This window comes from Penicillium samsonianum (assembly GCF_028829775.1).
Source record: "Penicillium samsonianum strain IBT 33392 chromosome Unknown utg000007l_segment0_segment0, whole genome shotgun sequence".
Lineage (NCBI taxonomy): Eukaryota > Fungi > Ascomycota > Eurotiomycetes > Eurotiales > Aspergillaceae > Penicillium > Penicillium samsonianum.
This window is the reverse complement of record NW_026643265.1, coordinates 1692151-1712497: the sequence shown is the minus strand read 5'-3', so window position 1 is coordinate 1712497 and position 20347 is coordinate 1692151. Positions and strand designations below refer to the sequence as shown.

General features: G+C 50.2%; 8 protein-coding genes across 8 annotated transcripts; 4 read left to right on the top strand and 4 right to left on the bottom strand.

Moving 5' to 3' along the window:
* Window positions 1–1214: 1214 nt before the first annotated feature.
* Window positions 1215–2104, top strand: N7471_011478 (uncharacterized protein; the record flags this gene model as incomplete). The annotated part of the gene is made up of 3 exons (XM_057284197.1): window positions 1215–1753; window positions 1815–2020; window positions 2085–2104. 3 exons carry the CDS (start codon window positions 1215–1217, stop codon window positions 2102–2104), a joined length of 765 nt encoding a protein of 254 aa, XP_057130463.1.
* A 425-nt stretch (window positions 2105–2529) lies between these two features.
* Window positions 2530–4208, bottom strand: N7471_011477 (catalase; the record flags this gene model as incomplete). The annotated part of the gene is made up of 4 exons (XM_057284196.1): window positions 2530–3780; window positions 3842–4021; window positions 4079–4131; window positions 4187–4208. The coding sequence occupies 4 exons, from the start codon at window positions 4206–4208 to the stop codon at window positions 2530–2532; spliced, it is 1506 nt and encodes a 501-aa protein (XP_057130462.1).
* A 953-nt stretch (window positions 4209–5161) lies between these two features.
* On the bottom strand, window positions 5162–7039 carry atg15 (triglyceride lipase ATG15; the record flags this gene model as incomplete). Its single annotated transcript, XM_057284195.1, has 2 exons — window positions 6851–7039; window positions 5162–6793 (listed from the first exon to the last, which is right to left on the bottom strand). The coding sequence occupies exons 1-2, from the start codon at window positions 7025–7027 to the stop codon at window positions 5162–5164; spliced, it is 1809 nt and encodes a 602-aa protein (XP_057130461.1). The 5' UTR covers window positions 7028–7039.
* Window positions 7040–7409: 370 nt separating this feature from the next.
* Window positions 7410–9648, top strand: N7471_011475 (VPS9 domain-containing protein; the record flags this gene model as incomplete). Its single annotated transcript, XM_057284194.1, has 2 exons — window positions 7410–7708; window positions 7773–9648. The coding sequence occupies 2 exons, from the start codon at window positions 7410–7412 to the stop codon at window positions 9646–9648; spliced, it is 2175 nt and encodes a 724-aa protein (XP_057130460.1).
* Window positions 9649–10075: 427 nt separating this feature from the next.
* N7471_011474 (uncharacterized protein) lies at window positions 10076–11677 on the bottom strand (the record flags this gene model as incomplete). The annotated part of the gene is made up of 1 exon (XM_057284193.1): window positions 10076–11677. One exon carries the CDS (start codon window positions 11675–11677, stop codon window positions 10076–10078), a length of 1602 nt encoding a protein of 533 aa, XP_057130459.1.
* Window positions 11678–12129: 452 nt separating this feature from the next.
* On the bottom strand, window positions 12130–13425 carry N7471_011473 (uncharacterized protein; the record flags this gene model as incomplete). Its single annotated transcript, XM_057284192.1, has 1 exon — window positions 12130–13425. One exon carries the CDS (start codon window positions 13423–13425, stop codon window positions 12130–12132), a length of 1296 nt encoding a protein of 431 aa, XP_057130458.1.
* A 782-nt stretch (window positions 13426–14207) lies between these two features.
* On the top strand, window positions 14208–16935 carry N7471_011472 (uncharacterized protein; the record flags this gene model as incomplete). The annotated part of the gene is made up of 3 exons (XM_057284191.1): window positions 14208–16313; window positions 16368–16643; window positions 16702–16935. 3 exons carry the CDS (start codon window positions 14208–14210, stop codon window positions 16933–16935), a joined length of 2616 nt encoding a protein of 871 aa, XP_057130457.1.
* Window positions 16936–17494: 559 nt separating this feature from the next.
* On the top strand, window positions 17495–18843 carry N7471_011471 (phosphoribosylglycinamide formyltransferase). The gene is made up of 2 exons (XM_057284190.1): window positions 17495–18046; window positions 18128–18843. The coding sequence occupies exons 1-2, from the start codon at window positions 17636–17638 to the stop codon at window positions 18386–18388; spliced, it is 672 nt and encodes a 223-aa protein (XP_057130456.1). The 5' UTR covers window positions 17495–17635; the 3' UTR covers window positions 18389–18843.
* Window positions 18844–20347: the final 1504 nt, after the last annotated feature.

The window sequence follows — 20347 nt, the reverse complement described above, 5'->3', positions numbered from 1 at the left end:
ACCTGGTTCGGATGTCAGGGGAAGAAAAATCAAAGTACCCACAATGCTGAGAACATTGCACGCGAGCACTCCTGGGCGGCGAAAGTCCCCTTGACGTCTACCGAGGGTAAGTGAATACTGCGGCAGAGGCAAAAGGGCTAGACAGAATGAGGATAAAAGCCAATGGTCCCAATTGGCGGGGGAACGGGGGATTTGGGCTCGATGCCTCCAAACGCAAATTTTCGCGGGATGGGAAGCTTGGCGGGGCCCGGATGGGGCAAGTGATGGGTCATGGTGACAGTGAACCAGATTATTTGATGTTTGATGGGCGCTATGTTCGGCTTTTGTTACTCTGGGTATAATAATTGCTGGTCATATAATTTGGAAATTATACCCCGTATACAATTTAGCTGTAGTATACGAAGTACTTTGTGTTACAACCCCCACGTGGGAGAACTATAATTCTCCGGGACCCTTGCAGCAATAAGAATGTACTAGTTACAAAGTATATCCTACTCGGAGTTATAATTATTCTTATTATTTTACATATATTATACTCGGTCGGTAATACTTTATTGTAATAATTTGCATCGGAAAAAAAATAACCGCATATACTCTTGATTTCATCCCATTGCTGATTTACTGTAAACCGGCCAGAAACGGCTATCTTTGACGCTATATTGAATCCTACTGTGATCCCCAAATGTTAAAATATAGATGCTTGCCAGGAGGACGACTTCTTTCTTTGATCAACAATGCTATCCGAACTTTAGGGCTTGGTTCGAGCAACAATGTCCATCTCTCCGTAGAATTCTTTCACGGATCTTCTTTAATCAACCAGATTAATTGTAGTCTCTTTGAACAATGTGTATTGGTCCAATTTGTCTTTCAAAGGCGGATTTGGATTTGAGCATCTATATTTGTCTCTTTGACGACTCGATTAATTATAGTCCTTCACTTCTTTCAAACGTTGCTTGGCCACTATAATAAGGCATTTTCTTACAATCTCATGGTTTCATTATTAATAGCCTCTAAGATCTCCTAATATATAAGATACAATCCGTTTCTTGTACACTATTCTCAACATTTCAATATCAAGAACAATCTGTTTTCTAACAGCAACCAGTCCGTTAACACCAATTTCTCACTAGTAGCCCATTGACTAACCACAGCTAGTAAGTAAAACAATAGCCCCTACAGTTAAATGGTCCCAAGAGCTAACCATACATACAGAGATGCCACGCAGTCTTCGTTCCGGGAATACCTACCCTTCTCCTCTCCCCCCACCACCACGTCCTATCCGTATCCTAGCCGGCAAGGTAACCAGAAACCGGGACTATGAGCTCCTAGGTAGCATGAACATCCCCATGGGCCTCGCACGCAAGAAGGTTGCTGAATGCCATCTCGAATTTATAGATGTCGGGCCTCAAGACCCAGAATATCCTAAGGACCCAAAGCGAAATAACCATTGCATGCTCCGACTCACGTTCTTACATCAACTGCAAGACGATACCCCATACGCGCCTATTGGCACCAGGGGAGTTATCCTGGACTTGGAAGGTGTGGAACAACACGAATTCACAACTTCATCTGAGCTAACGATGAGTACTTTCGGGTACGAAGGCCCGCATCAGAGGTGGCTCCACGTTGTCAATCTACGTATGGGCGGCGAGAGGACAGTTGGGGATGCTGTTAGGATCATTCGAGATTCTGGTTTGGTGCCTTGTCGCTTTAATCACTCAAACGAGGACTTGGTTGGCTGTAGAGATTTTGTGTGAGTTTTGTTCTGTTTCTGGTATGCTTTGGGTCATATGCTAATCTACAACTATTGACAGATCGCAATTGATTCATCGATTGAATAGGAACAGGTTTTTAAGGCTTCCGGCTGATGCTACCACAAGGGTTTTTGACAAGTTCAACTACTATTATAATATGGATGATGACCCTGCCCTCAATCATACTTCCAATCCTGTGGAGTATGCTCTCTTTAGAGAGGCATACCAGCATGTGGCCATCGATGGGATCAATTATACTGGAACGCGTGAGTTGCCCTGGATATATTCCCCCCTTGTTCGTGAAATTGAATGCTAACGAAATGTTGATAGGCCATTTCTTGGAGGAGTAAAGAAGAAATTGAAACAAAAGAACAAAAACATTGACCCTATAATATAAAAGCCATGGATGATACGTCCCTGCTAGTCGATGGCTTAGTGTTCATTGGGAACAGGGCAGCTTCTAGGCAGGATTGTGAAAGGCTAACTCTCAAAGTACAGTGGAAGTGTTACTATTTATAATATTGCGTTCAAGTCATTTGTTGTCTTCATCTGATTTAGAGGATACGCTCATAAATTTGGAAAGAAGATATCAACATTTCTTTTAGCTATTTACGAAGCATTCGGTTAATTCCTACTAGAACCCCAAGATGATACCAAAATATAATACAATAATTCATAAAATCGTATTCAAGTCGCTGAGGTAGCTAAATGCAGTGATATGGAGTGAATCCACGATTATTCCGAGTATGAAAAGCACAAGTAAGGAAAACCAAAACTACAAACGCGCTGGCGGGGCACCGGTAATATGAGCCTCCGTAGCAGACTGAATGCGAGCACCAAGATCCGGGTTAACACGACGGAACATCTCGTAAGTAGCCTTGCGGACACGCTCATCAGCGCCGCATAGGTGACCAGAGATGTTGCCGACAAAGTTCTCCTGCTGGCCGGGGGTACGACCAAGGACCTGCCACAGGCCGTTAGCCTGGACGTAGTCCTCGGATGTCACAGGGTACTGCTCGGCGATGACAGCGCCGGACCATTTCTCGTGTTCCTGGCTAGCCTTGACGGGCTTGTGGGCGAGGGGGCGGAAGGTAGAGGGGTAGTTAGGGTTGGCGCCGTAGTTACCGTTGACGTTCATGTAGCCATCGCGGTGTGAGGGGTTGAAGGCTTTGAGCGGGCAGTTGACGGGGATCTGCTCGTAGTTGCCGCCCAAGCGGTGGCGGTGCGTGTCGGGGTAGGAGAAGAGACGGGACTGAAGGACAGGGTCGGCGGAGGGCTCGGCACCGGGGACCATGTGGGAGGGGGAGAAGGCGGCTTGTTCGATCTCCGCGAAGTAGTTCTGCGGGTTCTTGTTTAAGGTGAAGCGGCCGAAACGGCGCAGAGGCACCTCGTTCTGGGGCCAGACTTTGGTCAGGTCGAAGACGTTCCAGCGGAACTTCTCGGCCTGCTCGGGGCTCAGAACTTGCACGTAGCAGGTCCAGGAAGGGTTCTCGCCGCGCTGGATGGCCTCGAACAGGTCCTGGGTGTGCCAGTCGGGGTTCTCGGCGGACAGCTTGGCCGCCTCATCGTTGGTGAAGGTCTTGTTACCCTGGTCGGTCTTGCAGTGGATCTGGACGTAGTTGAAGGTACCATCTGGCTTGATCCACTTGTAAGTGTGGCCGGAGTAGCCGTTCATGTGACGGTAGGAGTATGGGGTACCGCGGTCACTGAAGAGGTGCATCACCTGGTGGACGGCCTCGTGGTGGGTGGAGAGGTAATCCCAGAACATGGTGGCATCCTTAAGGTTGGTCTGCGGGTTGCGCTTCTGGGTGTGGATGAAGATGGGGAATTTAGCAGGGTCGCGTAGGAAGAAAACCGGGGTGTTGTTGAACACCCAATCCCAGTTGCCCTCCTCCGTGTAGAACTTCATGGCGAATCCGCGGGGATCACGGGCACTGTCCGGGGATCCCTTCTCACCACCGACGGTCGAGAAGCGGGTGAGCATCTTGGTCTTCTTGCCGACACCCTTGAGCATATCAATGATGGTCTATGCGTTATTAGGCTCATGTTCTCTGCGGAATTATAGAACCTGCACAGATGGTACATACCAGATCGCTAATATCATCAGTGACCTCAAACTCGCCGTAGGCGCCAGCACCCTTGGCGTGAACCACGCGCTCAGGAATGCGCTCACGGTCGAAGTGTGCCAGGAGATCGATCAGGTGGAAATCCTGCATCAGAAGAGGGCCGTTGGGCCCAATGCGCTGAGCAGCCTGGGGGTCCATGACCTATATGTATATGGTTAGACCGTGCGATTCAGGAGGAAGTAAGTGAGCTGGGCGTACTGGGCAGCCGTTGGAGGCCGTGTAGACCGGAGTCTCATTGTAGCGGTAGGTTTCTGCGAAAGAGACGGCATTAGTTGGTGTTCTGGGCTTTCACGGAGTAAAACCTACTAGGCTCGCTATCTTGACCCATGATGGCAGATTGTCAATGGGGAAGAGAGAAAAATCCCGGGAGCACTCTGGTTTATATAGGGAAAAAAAGAGCCTTGTGGGGAGCCCATGGAAAAGTTCAATGAAGCCCATGGCCCCACCAGCTTTTGATATGGAAAATCATCCACTGTAATTTGGTACGTAATGGCCTCTCGATATCAGCAAATATCACTATATTGATGTATAATAAATATCTACAAATGCCAGGCCTCTGACGTCCACTGGTGTGCATGCAGAATGATCGATATCCAATCGCAAAACGGGCCGATGTCATCCTATTGGGTCCACTCCCGGGAATTGGGGTAAAAATGGGACAATATGTACCTATGTAGGTAGGTTTGTAAATGGACTGTGGCTAGACCGAGAGAGAGAGACATTCCGGGGAGGTCAAGTTCTCCCAATTTAGCAGTTCGATCCGAGATCGGCAAGCCCTGGCTTCCAACCCCGAAGACACGGGCCTTATAGACTTGTTGAGGTGTAGACAAGTCGGGCAACCACACAGTTTTATATCCAACGAATTCATTGAACTATCTAATTGTCATAGTATGACAGCAACCAAAATCCTCCAAGGGTCAGTCCCTCCAAGGTGTTGCGCGAGGCATTAGTTGGCTAATTCCACCTGTGCCTCGACAAAAGAACCCCGAATAGTGCTTCCCTTGGAATTAATCCAAAAAATAACCAAAAACTCTTAGTCAAGTCGTGCTCGTATAGAGCTGTAGAAAGAAGAAGAAAAAAAAAACTGAAACAAATGCTCGCTCGATGCGCCAATCGTATATCTTATCTTGTATATCGCAGGGAAATGAAAACCCAAAAGCAAATTGAGGTGTGAACAAGTCATAAAAGTGGGTGGGTATATCTAGCGCTTGCGGCTTCTCAAGAGCCTACAGATCAATCGAAAGAGTATGCTCTAAGTGCATGCTTGGGAAGGAATGGGGGTTAGCTGGTAGGAGCGGGCGCCAAGGTGATCGCAGGCGTGTTAGTGGACTCATCCCAACATCCCCAGATCTTTCCCGGGCTATGACAAGTTGCGGAAGTGGGCGAGGTAGAATTGGTGATAGTCGTAGCTACCGTGCTCGTTCCGTCACGGCAGCCAAACCACCCTGGGTCGTGACAGCTGGTCGTTGCAGTCACCGTGGGAAAAGTGGTAGTCACTGTGGGTGCTGGTGTGGCTGTTGTGGTAGTAGGATCATTGCACCCGAACCAACCAGGAGTCATGCATGTCGTAGTAGTGGCAGTGTTTGTCGGTGAAGTCGTAGTCGTAGTGGTAGCGGTTGTGCTTTCATCCAGACAGCCCCACCACCCGGGGGTCTTGCACGTAGAAGTTCTGGAGGGAGATGTGGTAGTGGTGGTAGTTGTAGTAGTTGTGACCTCAGAACCGTTACTTCGGAAGAACTTCCAGAGTTCACAGTCGAAGCATTCTTCCTCTGCGACACATGAGGGGACACTGTCGTATTTCAAAATAACATCAGATATCACGTTCTCAATCTTGTGGGTTCCAAGACCGACACGCCAGCCCTTGTCTGCCACAGTGTCATACGTGCACACCTGGCCGGTGTGACATGCTGACTCCAATGCATAGCCGCCCCATGTACAGATAGAGTTGATTCCATTGCAGGTTCCCATATATATTGGGTCTGCTGTATGTCCAAAGTGGTAGGCTCCAGTGAACTGTCGCGACTGTGGAAACCGTGAGTCATAGCCCGGCGGACTTGGGAGGCCAAGTCGAGCTGCGGGTAATGCTTCTGGGACGGCCTCGAAAGTGACCACAGGCAACCCAAACGTTAATCCAACCAGACTTGTCATTGCACCACCCAGCGAATGGCCTGTCATCCAAATATTTGCATCCGGGTAGAGCTCGGTCACGTTAGAGTATAGGTCGATCGCTGCCCGGTAATAACGGTTTTCGTCAGTCATGGACTCGACGATGCATGTCAGATTTGCCGTGAATGTAGCACTCTGGCAATCGCAGGATTGTCTCCATAGATATGAGCCTCCTTGGCCGCAGCAACAACTAAAGAATAGATTATCGTTGACTTTATCGTTTGTTGTGGTACCGGCGCCATCAAAAAGAGCGGGCGAAGTGCCCTTCAGAGAAATGACAACAGTGGCGTTTGTCTTATCGGAGTAGATGTGCCCTCTCAGTCCATCCTTTTGCCAACCAAAGCTCCCCGAATAGTTGAATCTGCCATTGATAGTGTGCCACTGTCCTGTTCCAGGCTCCTCAATATAGTCATTTGCAGTCATTTGTGCAAATGTCAAGATGGTCTGCTTGTTTGTAATATTCGGTCCAGGCAATGTGTCCATGACCCATTCTAGTGGAGAGACGGCCGCAAAGCCCGAAGACTGCGCAGCTGCCAAGTGACCTTGAATCACCGGGAGTCGCCGATCGGCTAGCCGTTGTATTGTGAGAGGACTGGATGAAGCAAAAAGAGAGGACTCTGATGCAATATATTCTTCTTCGTAGCCATCTTCGGATACAGTTCGAAGGCGAGTGTCTGGCTTGACGTCGAGTCTCGCATGAAGGTCGGGTTGTTCATAGGTACCTCGGTGAAAGATATGGCGCAGAGACTATTAACGGTCATTACAAGTCATCTAGGGTAACACAACTTGCGTAGGGTATCTTACAAACTCATGGGTGTTTGGTGTAGCCTCGGCCCCATTCAAAGGTATCTGGGGCGGGATGATGGGAACTTGTTGAGAGGGCGGATAGTAGCCTGAGGCGGAGGCAGCACCTGACAATACTGCAGCCGATAATAATAGGCTATGGACGCTAAGTTCAAACCGTGAACGTTTTCGAGGCATGATGGGGGTGATGATGAGGTTCAAGATCAAGGAGAGGTGAGTCTATCGCGGTTATCGGCGAGTCACTTATCAAGTGACGCAGTGCGGAGAGCGATCCGCACGTGATGAGCACCCCCGTGACGTGACGCGATATCGTGTGAATCCGTCAATTTGGTGTCTTCTGAAATGATCACCGGGACAGTAGTACGCTGCTGCTGATTATTAGCTGCAGTATACTTCGTGCTTGGTACGGAGTACTTCCGATCGCTTTACGCCTGGACAACAGGCTCAGGCTAAGACTGGGGGGCTCTCAGACGGGGATCGGCACAGCCTATCAGCTGCACCCGGGAGCGGAGACGCGCAATTAGTGCCTTATAGGACCCCATCGCCCCTGGCCTTAAAAATGTCTGGCCCCTCTGAAAGTAGCCCTCAGCCTCATTTGCATTTAGCACGGTCATTCACCAGAATGGGTGGCTCGGATGTGAAATCTCCCACGCTTGAACAAGATTCCAAAACAGCACCTCTGTCATCACCTGTCAATAATGAGGGGCAGGAAAATGGACCTGACTTATTCGAAAGACGGGGCTCCGCAGATTCTGGCACAGCAGGCGAGGCCCAGACAGATGATGGCTTTGTGCTTTCGCGAAGCGTACAAGATCCCTCGGAGGAGCTACCGATCGAACTAATCAGCCTGGCAGATCGGTAAGTGTGGCAATATTGGTGCCCATGCTTCAACATTTTATTCTGACATCCATTTTCCCAATAGTTTCGTGAATTCCCTGAGTGCCAAAGTACACAACTCGCCTCCCACGATCGAAAAGATCTCCGAGCTCTTCCAAGTTTTCTACAGTCGCGCCGAATCCCACATTGCCACACATATATCCGCTCTTATAACTCGTATCAACCGGGATATTTCGCCTCAGGTTCCAGCAAAAGCTCCACGAGGAAGCGCACTGTCAAAACTGAGTAGCAAACGCTCTCAAGACGATATCAGGCCAGGGGCTTCAGGTCGCCAAATGTTGACTGCATCCGAAGTAGCGGAAAAGCGACAGGCTCGCAGAGTCCTTGAAAACAAACGGAGTGCACTAGAAGAGGCTGCCGAACGAAGGGTCTGCGAGCTGGTTTATGAGAAACTCTGGAGGCACAAAAGTACATTGGATGATGTGCGGGATGAAAAGTTGCGTTCGAAGACTGCGGCTTTGCTGCTGGTCGGCATTAATCTGAAGGACCTTGGGATCGATATAGACCTTGAAGCAATCGATGAGCAGAAGCAGGATGAGGCGAACGAATTCCTTTGTCAAGCCCGAGAGCATCTTGCGAAGATGAACGATTACAAATACCCCCTCGGAAAGCTTCAGCAGCTCGCGGCGGCGCACAAGGCCATTGTCGACGCTCTTACTAAACTTTTACCGTCTTCCTCTTCTGCAGACGAGATTCTGCCCACGTTGATCTACTCGCTTGTGACGTGCCCTCCGGAAGGGATCAACATTGTCAGCAACTTGGTTTTTATCCAGCGTTTCAGGTCTTCAAACAGAATTGACGGAGAAACGGCCTACTGCTTGACCAATCTAGAGGCCGCAATAAGCTTTTTGGAAAACGTCGATCTTTCCACCCTGCGTGCCGATGAGCTGCAGGATGGCCCTCTGAAAACCCCTAGTGAGACAACGACTCCATCCGCAGACCATGTCGATCCTTTCCGACCTCCCAAGGAGACTACAACCTCGGCTGTGACGACTGTATCTGCATCGCCGGAATTATCAAAACCAGAAATCAAAGAACCCGCCTCCTCTACATTACCCAGGCCTCGACCTTCAGCCACACCGCAGCAACGACGCCTCAGCAATCTTTTCCAACCGCCTTCTAAAGTCCTCGGGGCTGCAAATGATGCTGTGCGCACCACTGCCGACCAAAGCTTGAAGAACATTGGTGCTACATTGGACAGCAGTTTCAACTTTCTGTTTGGCCGTCTGAAAGAAATGCAAAACATCCAAGGACCCGGCCCGGAGGGTAGCGAACCAATACTGCCAAAGACATTGGCTGAAGCTCGCCGTCTAGTGAGCTTGCCGCTCGCCTCTGCCACCAACCAAAACCTGACCCAAGGGGAGCTCGCAGCAATCAACTCTGTTTCCGTGGATGAAAGCACACCCCCACGCAGTAGTTCAAGACTCACAGACCTCTCTAACGGCCCTGCCCCTCGAGACCGGAGTGTAGACAGCACCCGAACCCAGGAGAGCAGTAAAAAGTCCATCACGGCATCACTACGCGAGGATTTTGCATCGAGTTCACCCATCAGCCCCACTCCGTTAGAATCAATGCGAAACTTTGGCAACACACTGAACCCTCTGAACCACTTCCCGGGCATGATGAAGAACTTTGGCCGCAACGCACCAGAGACTCCCAGCGGCAGGTCCGTATCTCCATCTGGGCTGGACAGATTCAAGCCATCACCTGCCTCGACAGACGGCACTGGTGACCCTATCAGCCCGCTCCCCATGCCTTCATCGAAAATCGATCCTCCAATCCAGCGGTTCCTTGAGACACAAGATGCGCGCGATCTCCGGATTGGGGACGTATCTGCTCTACTGGAGGACTATAAGAGACTCGCTGCTGCGCTTCATAAGCCCACTGCCGAGTCTCGATAAGTTTCTATGGTTGGATTACGTTCCTTCGTCTCATCTGCTTCTCATTGACTGCAAGTAGGACATGGAGTATTCTTGCATTATGGATCGATGGCGTTATTATATCTGGTATTCCATTTCATTTGGGCGAATAAACCTTGGGTTAGATAGCATAGCTTTGGCGAGTGAGCTACACATTTTCCATATCATACATCATTTTAGCAAAAATTAACCCTTCAGACCAACATATGAATGCGAACTTGATAAGACCCCACCTAGGACCCCAGCAAATAAACAATAGCATAGAGAAATTAAAAAAATAGAAAGCGTAAAAGGGGTATTGAACATGAACAAATCAAGTCCCGCGGTGGGTAATTCGGGGCATAACACAATTGTCTCAAGCAACATAAGGGTCAATGAAGACCCATGCTGAGCAAGGGGGCTTCCTCACTCATGAGTGGCGTCCACGCAGAACCTCTGCACCGCCGGTTCTCATCTCGGTCAATTTATTCGTCAACTCCAAACTTTGTGTTTCAACTTGGTCATGGCGGCGCTTGACTTCGCCTTCAAACACAGCAGCTGTGCGACGGCGAGCACGCCGTAGGTTCTTCATTTCTGAAAGAAGATGAGTGAAACGGTCGATCATTTGGTCCCCGCAGTCTTCCCATTCATCCATGGTCATGTGGGACAAATAAGTCTGGCGTTCTTCGTCCGTCAGAGCCAACAGATGAGACACGGCATTATTGGGTTCCTGAGTGTCTGGGACAAAAGGTGGCGGGTTTGGTGGCAAGGAAGGTGATTTGACGACGGGTGGAGGAGGGGTGGGGGATTTGTCAAAGGGCTCAGCTTGCAGCTCGGAGAAAGATTTTTGGTAAAGCACTTCTGGGGGGTAGTCTGCTTCAAGTGATCGCTTTTTGGAATGTATGACAGTGTTGCTACGGCCACGACGCGACGGCTCATGCGATTCGTGCACAAAAAACGGATCCTGCATGGTGTGGTCGACGTCTAGGTCGGTCAAACTGGTCATATCAAAGGCATTGGTTGAATGCCCGCCGCTTTCCCGTCGTCCATCCGCGCGTATGGTACGGTCCATGCCATCATCGCTTCCACCCTCGCTATCAGTCTGTTCTTGGAACGACGTAATACTGAGTGTCCTCCCAACATCTGGTGGAGGTTGAGAGGCATGTCGAGTAGGTGATGCATCGAGTTGTTGGTCGAGTTGTTCAAGAAGTGAAGGCTTTGGTGGACTGAAACGTGTCCTAGGTGTTGCTGACGAGCTGTGAGGGAGAACAATCTTCCTGGGCCCAGTAGGAGGAAGCATTTGACCCAATTTCCTCGGCTTAGACTTAGGCTGTGGTTTAGTCTGGGGCTCGGGGTCAGATTCTATAGTAACAGGCTGCCGCGAAGAAGTTCTCTTTCTGCTGGCGGACCAGAAATTCTCCAGGCGCTTGCTCAATGGCTCCTCGGTCGTACGCGGTTTGTGCAACACATGCCAGTCGTGTGCTTCGTCGGGCTTTTCGTTATCCCCGCCATCTCCGCCAAGAGACGAAGTCATTTGGCTTCCAAAGTCATCAAAGTCATCTGAATCAAAGCCGGCTTTCTTCATGGCTTGGTCGCCCAGACCTTCATACCAGTTAGACCCGTAAGTATGCCGTGAAGGCTGGGGCTGGTACATCGATTGTGGATCGGGGTTGGTGTAGGCAGCATTGGTACTTGACGCTGCCTGAGATTTGTTGTCATCAAATCCGTAGACACTAGTCCCCGCCACGGTTGAATCATCAATCGCCTCCACGTCCGTGTCAAACACGTCCCTGTCCCGCTGCATCCCATGCGTAGGAAGATTGCGGGGCTGATTTGGAAATTGAGATGTACCCTGGAATTCTAGCGAGCCAGCTCTACCATTGGCACCAGGAAGACCTGGATCGACCAGCTGGGTGACTGGTACCTCGACTCTGGCTTGTTCTGCACGTTGCTGGCGCGACTGGGTGGCTTGGTCGGGGGCTCCGCGAGCCTGCCCACCTTCTTTGGAGTGGACATAATCGCCAACCCCCATGATATTGTGTAGCTAGCTATTGTAGGGAGGATGAAGAAATGTGGTATTTTTTTCGACGACGCTGAAAGACGACGGGGATCAGTCCACGGTAAGGTTGTTGGGCAAACGCGATATCGCCGCGTAGTCACGTGTCGATAATTTTAAACGTTAGGGCCGCCACGACAGTATGGGGCCTTGAAGCGGCGGTGATCTCCCGACATAAATGCCAAACAACATTTAACTTGTGTGCTTGCCTATATTGTGAATACCACAACCACCTAAGGCCATATATAGGTGTAAATTTTCATGTCTTGTACAACTTGCACTACTTGTATTCCTAACCTTACTAACTATGCTGGGCGGAGACACGTTTTTAGTTATATCTAAGATGCAATTCATTGGGGTATATTGGATAAAAGTTTACATGAGAAGCCCCACAACAGAGGAACATCGAGATCATCTCAACCAGGACCTCAATCAGCAGAATCATCATCAATATGAAGACTCTCCAGATTGTATGCGACACTCCTGCCTCGTTTCTTGGCCTTCTCGAAGAGCTCAATCGACCTTTGGACTTCGGCTGCTTTCTTTTCAGTTGCAAGCCTGTGCTCACGTCTCGCTTCAAGGGAGCCTGGGGTTTCATCCATGAGCATCCGATCGGGGTCGTTGATTTCTTCGAAGTCCGCCGGTAATGATAGTGCAGATAGCAACAGATCACCGATCCACAAACAGATCATGCCTCTGAGCTCCAGCAATTCAGGTGAGTCAGAGTATGGAGGAGACCCTAGGAGCTGATCCATACGCGCAGCAATCTGCTGCGCCTGTTCCAACTCCAGTGCCCTGACTGCTGTTACGGCAGCATCTGTGTTGCTTTGTGACCTCCGACGGTGGCCAAATTCAGATTCTGAATTTTCGTCCTCAGAAAACTCATCAGCCCCTTCTTCTTGGCGAAGAGCGATATCTTTCCTAGTCGCCTTGCTTTCTTCCTGGGTCATATACACCCAAAGCCCGAACATTGCAGGGTAGAAGTGTAAAGAAGAAATAGACTGTGGTGAAGATTTCATGAATGGATAGTTGAGAATAAGTCGTTCATAATATTCTTTGGCTGCCGCAAAGCCCTTGGTGGTAAAGTTTACGGTTGTGCTCTCCAGCGCATTCGGCACCTTGGTGGTACCAGGATTGGCTGGTTTTTTCTGTTCGTCACGCCGCAGCAAGATTTCAGCGCCTATGCCCCACCTTGCTTCGTTACGGACGTCCATTCCAAAGCCTCTGTAATCTTCACGCAAGATCAAGCCCCAAGCTCGTCCGGCTCGAACATAGTCACCTTGGAGCATACATCGATGTAAAATGGCTGTCAATACACCCAGATGTTGGAAGCGAATGTTGCCTTGCTGGGCAGACTGAGGAGGGTAGATTGGAGGTGATAATGCCGCCAAGTCTTTGAGGTGGCGTGAGGTAGTCTCTCTTCTCAATTGCTCATCCTTATCTGCTTCATGGGGGAAATGGCCTTTCGGCAATTCTTGGTTGGATGGGAAACCGGCAATTCGGTACTGATGGGATTCATTCGGCGTCAATACCAAGGGAGGCCCAGCGGGCTCAGATTCCGTAGCCGAGGCGATATCAGTTGTTTCTTCGCCATCCAAATCGCTTTCACTCCAACCCACACTCTTTTTGCGTTTCTGGCGGTCATATTGAGATACGCGAGTGCCAGGCGGCTGGAGCCAAGGCGGTAGCGGTAGAGAAAAAACCGAAGACGACGGCGCAGCCATATGCTCAAGACGGGGCGTATCCCATGTGCCGCCAAAGAAAATAAGAGCCGTAACAGTCTGTATTAGGGCCTAGGCTATGATTGCCCCAATTGGTGGTTGCGCATTTGTCAGAGAGACGGGTGGTGGAACATGACGGAATGAAGATCTGGTGCCTCAGGCATCCAAGTCGAAGCAAAGCAGACAAACATCATCACTTATCGTCCTCTATCAATTGCTTTGCTTTGATGTGACTCCTCTACTCCTCCTTTTCCATTTCCTCTAGTTGCCCCTTTTCATTTTGCCCAGCGCTCTTTCACCTCCGTTTCGAGATTGCCACTCGCTGGCTGTTCTTTTCTGGGCGTGGTTGCCATAGCTCCCCGAGATTCAAGGCTCGGCGGTTATACCGCTCGGAGTGTGGGCTGTGCCTGGACTCGTCAGACAGTTTGAGACCTCTGGCCGTTGTTGCTCGTATTGGGCAGTGAAATTGTCTTACGCGTTTCGTACCTGTCGCAAATAACCCGGTAACCGCCAACTCCCTGTCTGCTCTCCACTCCTTTGTTCTAAAGGTCCGACACACGGCTTCTTCAGAACCACCACCGAGAACCAACTGCATCGACCCTGTCAGCTAGAGCAAGAAATTAATACCTGCTTCATACATCATTCAAATACTTTTGCTTGTTACATCCATCTCCTAGGTTCAACCCAAGATCGATACGGTCGCCACTACTAGTCATATGGTCCTCGCGTGGCAATGAACAGTCGTTGACACTCTGCATCACTCCAACGGTCACAACTCTGTTACTATGGGACAGTCCTCTTCTACGCAACGTGATCCATCCAACACTGGCTATCCGGCACACCTTGCACCATTCCCGATACCGCGTGGCCCTAACACAAGGGATGAAAATATGAATCATAGACAGGCGGCTGAACACAACGGAGAGGGTGGTTTGCCACCCCGGACAGACATAAACACACACTCCAGGAGCGACCAAGATATGGCATCCGACCGGCCAGGCCGGTTCTCCGCTGGGGGTTCGCAACCCATGCGGAGTATCGAGGAGGAGGACGGGCCCGAATATGAGCTCCCACCCCGCGAATTCCGCACCGCGGCATTTGCTCGAATGGCAGCCCGAAGACAATCGACCATGTCAAGGCTGGGCTCTAGGCTTCTTCCCAATTCAGTCATTCGTGGACTTCTCAACAGTCAAGAAGAGACCCCGGCAGAGGGACATGCACATCGACATGGCCTAGTTCCTATGCCCATTCCAAGATCCGAGACTGCTCACACATCCGGTCGGTTTAGTGCGTTCAATTCACTCAGCTCCAGAGGAATTACTCGGCGCCGATCTGCTCGTGCCCCATATTTTATTCCACCTCGCGCGGAGTCTGCTGGAATTCCAGATGCACCAGCAAACCCGACATACATCGACTCTCCATCTCAGATACCCGAGCCCACAAGAGCATCCTGGCGTCGTAGTGTCAGGCTGCAGCGCATGCGCCATTCGATTTCATCTCCCATTTCTCACATGTTCGGCCAGCCACACTCAGATTTGCGGCCTCACGAAAGCCCGGAATATCAAATGTCAGATCCCTTATTTGATGACAGGGCTATGGACACGCGTCTGGACTTCGGCGAACCGCCTCATGAACTTGATTCAGTAGAACCAGCCATCCAGGCTGGGAGGCCGGCAGCTGGTTCATCTCCCGCCCCGCCGAGTCCTGCTTTGATGCGCCGATTGCCTGGGATCATTCGAGCAAGATCATCCAGAGTCCTGCGGCGAGAGGAGCAAACACCTCTGTCAAGGGTTCTTCAGCTTGCCGCATCCGCAATTGCAGCTCAGCTATCTGGCACTGCCGGTCCTGCGTTGCCTAATATCCAGGCATTGGGCAATGATGGATTAGATGGCTCGTTGGAGAATTTCATCCAGAGTTTGCAGCACGCGACTTCTGCGCAAGCTCAACCGACTGCAACAGGAGAGGGCCCGAGCAACAATGCAAATGGAGCACCCTCACATCCCGTCAATTTCTTGCGTGTGTTCCGATTTGCCAATTCAGAATCTCCCACAGGCCCAGGCGCTTCAGGACAGAGCGCGAATGGTGCCGGCGACCGTGGAACCCAAACTGATGGAATGGACATAGACGAGCCTTCTGAAGGCGAAGGACGAACAGTTACACTAGTTGTCGTTGGAGTTCGGTCCGTCCCGGCTGGAAACGGAGGTAATACTGAACAGCAACAGCACGCCAGTCCGGGCCCCGGTCTAGATGCTTTGCTTGGTCTACCATTTTTGCCACCAAATACTATCCCACGGCCTCCGGGTGCCACTGGTGAACCTACCCAACCGGGCGATGTGCGATCTAGATTGAATCTTCCTAGGCAACCAGGTCATGCAGGACACGCCCCCGCCGGAGCTACAGAATTTCCACGCCCGTCGGTCCCCAATACCTTCAGAAGAATGTCTGATGCCGGGCCCCGTGCTGCATTCCCATCCTACCATCCCTCCGGTTTCTCAGAAAGCCCCCCGGGACCGCACCCACCTCCATCAACCCCAGCTGAACAAGGAATGTCTGCTTTGTCCTCCGGCACTTCGACTCCGAGCCGTAGACCATCCTCTGCTTCAGCAATTGCTCCAGATATTCTACCCCATCTTCATGAAGGCCAGGCAATGCAACCGACGGCGGAGACGTTGGAAGAGCCTATTGCATTCAATACCGCTCGTCAGCGACGCCGAAGTGATTCTGAGTATGCTCGTCATCGGGCCCTCGGCTCTGGTGCTGTTCGACGCAATGGCATGGTTGAACCCGATCAACCCCCACCAAGCGGAGGTCGCAGTTGGTTAATCTATGTTGTTGGAACCAACCTCTCTGAAAACCACCCGGCTTTGACGACACCAAGCCTTTTCACCGATGTAGGAATGCCCTACTGGCCTTTATCAGGAATCTGCTGACTAATGATTAAACAGAACCCGACCTACGAGGATATGATCCTGCTTTCATCACTGTTGGGTCCAGCTAAACCCCCCGTCGCCTCTCAAACCGACGTCAACTCCGCCGGCGGACTATTCCGTCTTGTTGAGTATGCAGGTTCATTGGTCGCCGAAGCCGTGGAAGGCGCTGGCGCCATTCAAATCCAAGATGGAGAGCGCTGTTTAATCTGCCTGAGTGATTATGAGGTGGCCGAGGAAGTTCGAGAGTTGGGTAAATGCAAACATGTCTTCCACAAGGACTGCATAGACCAGGTTTGTTGCTCTCGCCCCTTTATTTCAATCTATTCGATTGCTGACCGTTACGTCGTAGTGGTTAACCACCGGGAGAAACTCTTGCCCTCTGTGCCGAGGTCAAGGCGTCAACGAAACCCCCCAGCAACGACTCCAACACCGACAACCCGGCACCCAATCCTGCTCCTGCTCCTGCTCCTGCTCCTGCTCCTGCTCCCGCTCCCGCTCCCGCTCCCGCTCCAGATGGCACAGCCGTCTGACCCCTTCCACCAAGCATGGGCAAACCAGCCATGTGAGCAACTCCCAACTCTGACTTTTGAATCCTTCTCTACTTTTAGCTTTAGCATGCAGCGTGTGCTCAGAACCTTTAACGGTTTTTTTTTTCCCATGGATATCCCCTTTGCATTTCGTTTCTGTGCATCGACTTTAGGTGCTTTTATCATGTTGGGTTATTGAATATTTGTTCTCGGGGCCCAGACACAAGGAACTCTCCTCTTGGAAGACAACTCGGATTTTGAGCCCCGAGAATGTTAGTCTTCACGTCTATCAATTCTTGGTCTTCGTTGTTTGGTGTATTATTGTAGATTTACATCCTGACTGGCCTTACCCATGGCTCTATCTGGCCAGGAAAAGGTTCACATACTGAAATACATGTACAAACACCATAAGGCTATTGATGCAACCAGCCTTAGATATTTTGTTATCATAATTATTGCCGTTGATGTTCCCCTTATACATAGTAGTATCTATCTATAGTCCTCCGGGGCCCGCTGCCCCGCGGCTGACTTAGGTAATCCAAAAAATTACCCAACCCCGTTGCTAGCTTGCGCCAGCGATCTTCTGCTATTTCGATTATTCTCTAGGTTTTAAGAGTGGAATCTACGGTCTCATTATCAACGGCAGTACTCAATTGACCTCACCGCAGCCGAGAAAGGTTTCAACCGTACACTCTACCTACCCTTTCAACCCCCGAAGTCTGCAATTTCACCAAAACCCCCACCATACAATCCACCATGACCTCCCCGGTTCGCATCACAGTCCTCATATCCGGCAATGGTTCAAACCTGCAAGCCGTAATCGATAAAGTGGCCGCAGGCCAGTTAAACGCAACAATCGTCCGCGTAATCTCCAACCGCAAAACCGCATTTGGCCTCGAACGCGCAAGCAAGGCCAACATCCCAACCGAATACCACAACCTTGTCAAGTACAAGAAGCAGCACCCCGCGACGCCGGAAGGTGTTCAGCTTGCGCGCGAGGAATACGATGCTGAGCTCGCGAGGCTGATCCTTGCCGACGCGCCGGAGCTAGTCGTGTGTCTCGGCTTCATGCACATTCTCTCGCCACAGTTCTTGGAGCCTCTGGAGGCTGCTAAGACGAGGATTATTAACTTGCACCCCGCGATGCCGGGGGCATTCAATGGCGTTGTAAGTCATATAGTTTCTTTTTGGGATTGTACCTTGTTAGCTGGGATGATATGCTGATTTATGTCTTTTCCTGATCATTAGAATGCGATTGACCGTGCTCATGCTGCGTGGTTGGAAGGCAAGATTGACAAGACCGGCGTTATGATGCACGATGTCATTTCTGAGGTGGATATGGGCACACCAATTCTGGTGCGGGAGATCCCTTTCCGGAAGGGCCAGGACGAGAACCTCGAGACCTTTGAAACTCGGGTCCATGAAATCGAGTGGGAAGTCGTCGTTGAAGGAGTGGATAAAGTGGTGAAGGAATTGATGGCCCAGAAACAAAAAGGCTCAAGTGCATGAATACCCATTTGTCTTAGATGACATTACTCCGCATAGTTGACGAAGGACCGCCGCGCTTCTCGATCTGCGTTTCGTTTGGCCAATGATCGACCCAAGGCTACAAATCCCGAATGATGCCATCGTCGGAGCTGTTGACGATTTATGACTATATACTCCGTATAAAACAAAAAGACATATATGATCATATTCCGTGCTGGTGTATAAGTGCCAATTTCGAGATCAGAGCCGTGGCCGGCGTGGATTGAGACCAGACCAAACCTTTTGCCAGAGGCAAGCCAAGAATGTGCCTAAAGTGGCATGAAGCTATCCATGGATTGGGAAGGCGTGACTTCTCCACCCACGAGTATAAACCCTCCCTCAATTTTCTCTTCTTCAAAAAGCTCGCCCAGCAAGCAAAAAAGGCCAGAGAAATCCATCAAGTTTCGAAATTGGCCGCAACTACCGCAGAAGAAAACGGTAGTTGCGGCCCAGTAGAACTTGCGAGCAGACGATGCCCCCCAGGGATATTGGCCGTATGGAAGGGAACTGTATAGGTTGGAATATTCCCTTCCAGGTGGGCCATTACGAAGAGAAGACTCCGGTCCAAATTGCAGACATACTTTGTAACCATGTGGGCAATCATATCTGTCTCATGGTAATTAAAGTGGAAACGAGAAATGGAGGATCATAAACCAAATGGCCCTACTCCGTACAAGGAAAGCTCCTTGATAATCATTCAACAGGGATGTGAAATTGCAACCATTTCACCGGTCCAATTCTCATCACATGCTGCCTGTACGGCGGGTTTAGCTGCATTTTAGCCCTCCAATATGGAAAGTACTATATTTCGGAAGTTATGCCTAGCTGACCTACGGAGTAGTCCAGCCAAACCCAGGCCTATCAACCACAGTCTGACTGTGTCTCTCACCCGGGCAATCATTCGGGGTCACGCGACACACTCCGTACGTGTATGACCTCCCCTTGTCTACAATGTAGGACAGATCGTAAACCGCAGCCCACAACCCTCGAAATGCGAGGGAAAACCATAGCGAAAGAGGAAAGGTGTGGTCTATGCGCTGCAACCCAGACGGGAAAGTGGGCGATCAGAGCGTTGCAACGCTAAACTGGCCGTTGGACCTATGATCGTGGCGCCAACGTGGTACAACAGATCAAAGCCAATTCCTAACGTCCTTGGTTCTCTGATGGCTCCACCATTCCCCTTTTAGTCGGATGTTGGTCTTGATGGTGGATTATGTGGGTTGCTTTTGGCCCCCGAATTCACCAGCGTCAACTCAATTAGATGGTGTCCAGTCACTTGAGATCGGCGAATAGCATATCCATTTCGGACGCGGACTGCGATCGGCCCTGGTCAAGTTTGTCAAGTTTGAGGGCTGTCATAGTGGTGTATTGTTTGCTTGGTTCTTGCATTTGATAGACCATAATAACTAGGCCTTTATTTGCACAACGTATAGCGTATACGGAGTACTCCGTATAATGCAACACAGTTCCAAAACTATATGACGATCATTACTTGATACTATTTTACACTGAAACTCGGGGTGATAATCTCCGACTGCCGAGAATGGGCCTTTTGACCTCGGGATTTGTATACATCCTCACCTCAGCCACTTTATATCCACCTGCTAGTGTATAACCAGATCTAGGACTATAACAAACAAGGATAGTCGGCCGCTTATGTGGCCTTGTCAAGTATTTTTTAGTAGTCCTCTCAGGTAGTCTTTTTTGTTGTCTTTTTTTGTGATCTTCTCAGTTAGACTTTTTAGATGTCTGTTTCCATAGATATCCCCCCCCCCCCTTCTTTTCTCAGTTTGTTAGCTAGATGGCAGAAAAAGGGGGGGAAAGCATACTTTGTGCAAGAGACTTTTCTATGTATAACCTTTAACAAAAATCACAATGCTGTGTGAGTACTTTGTACTTTTTAACCCGCCATGGTAGCCAATAGAGGGCTTGGCTTGTAAT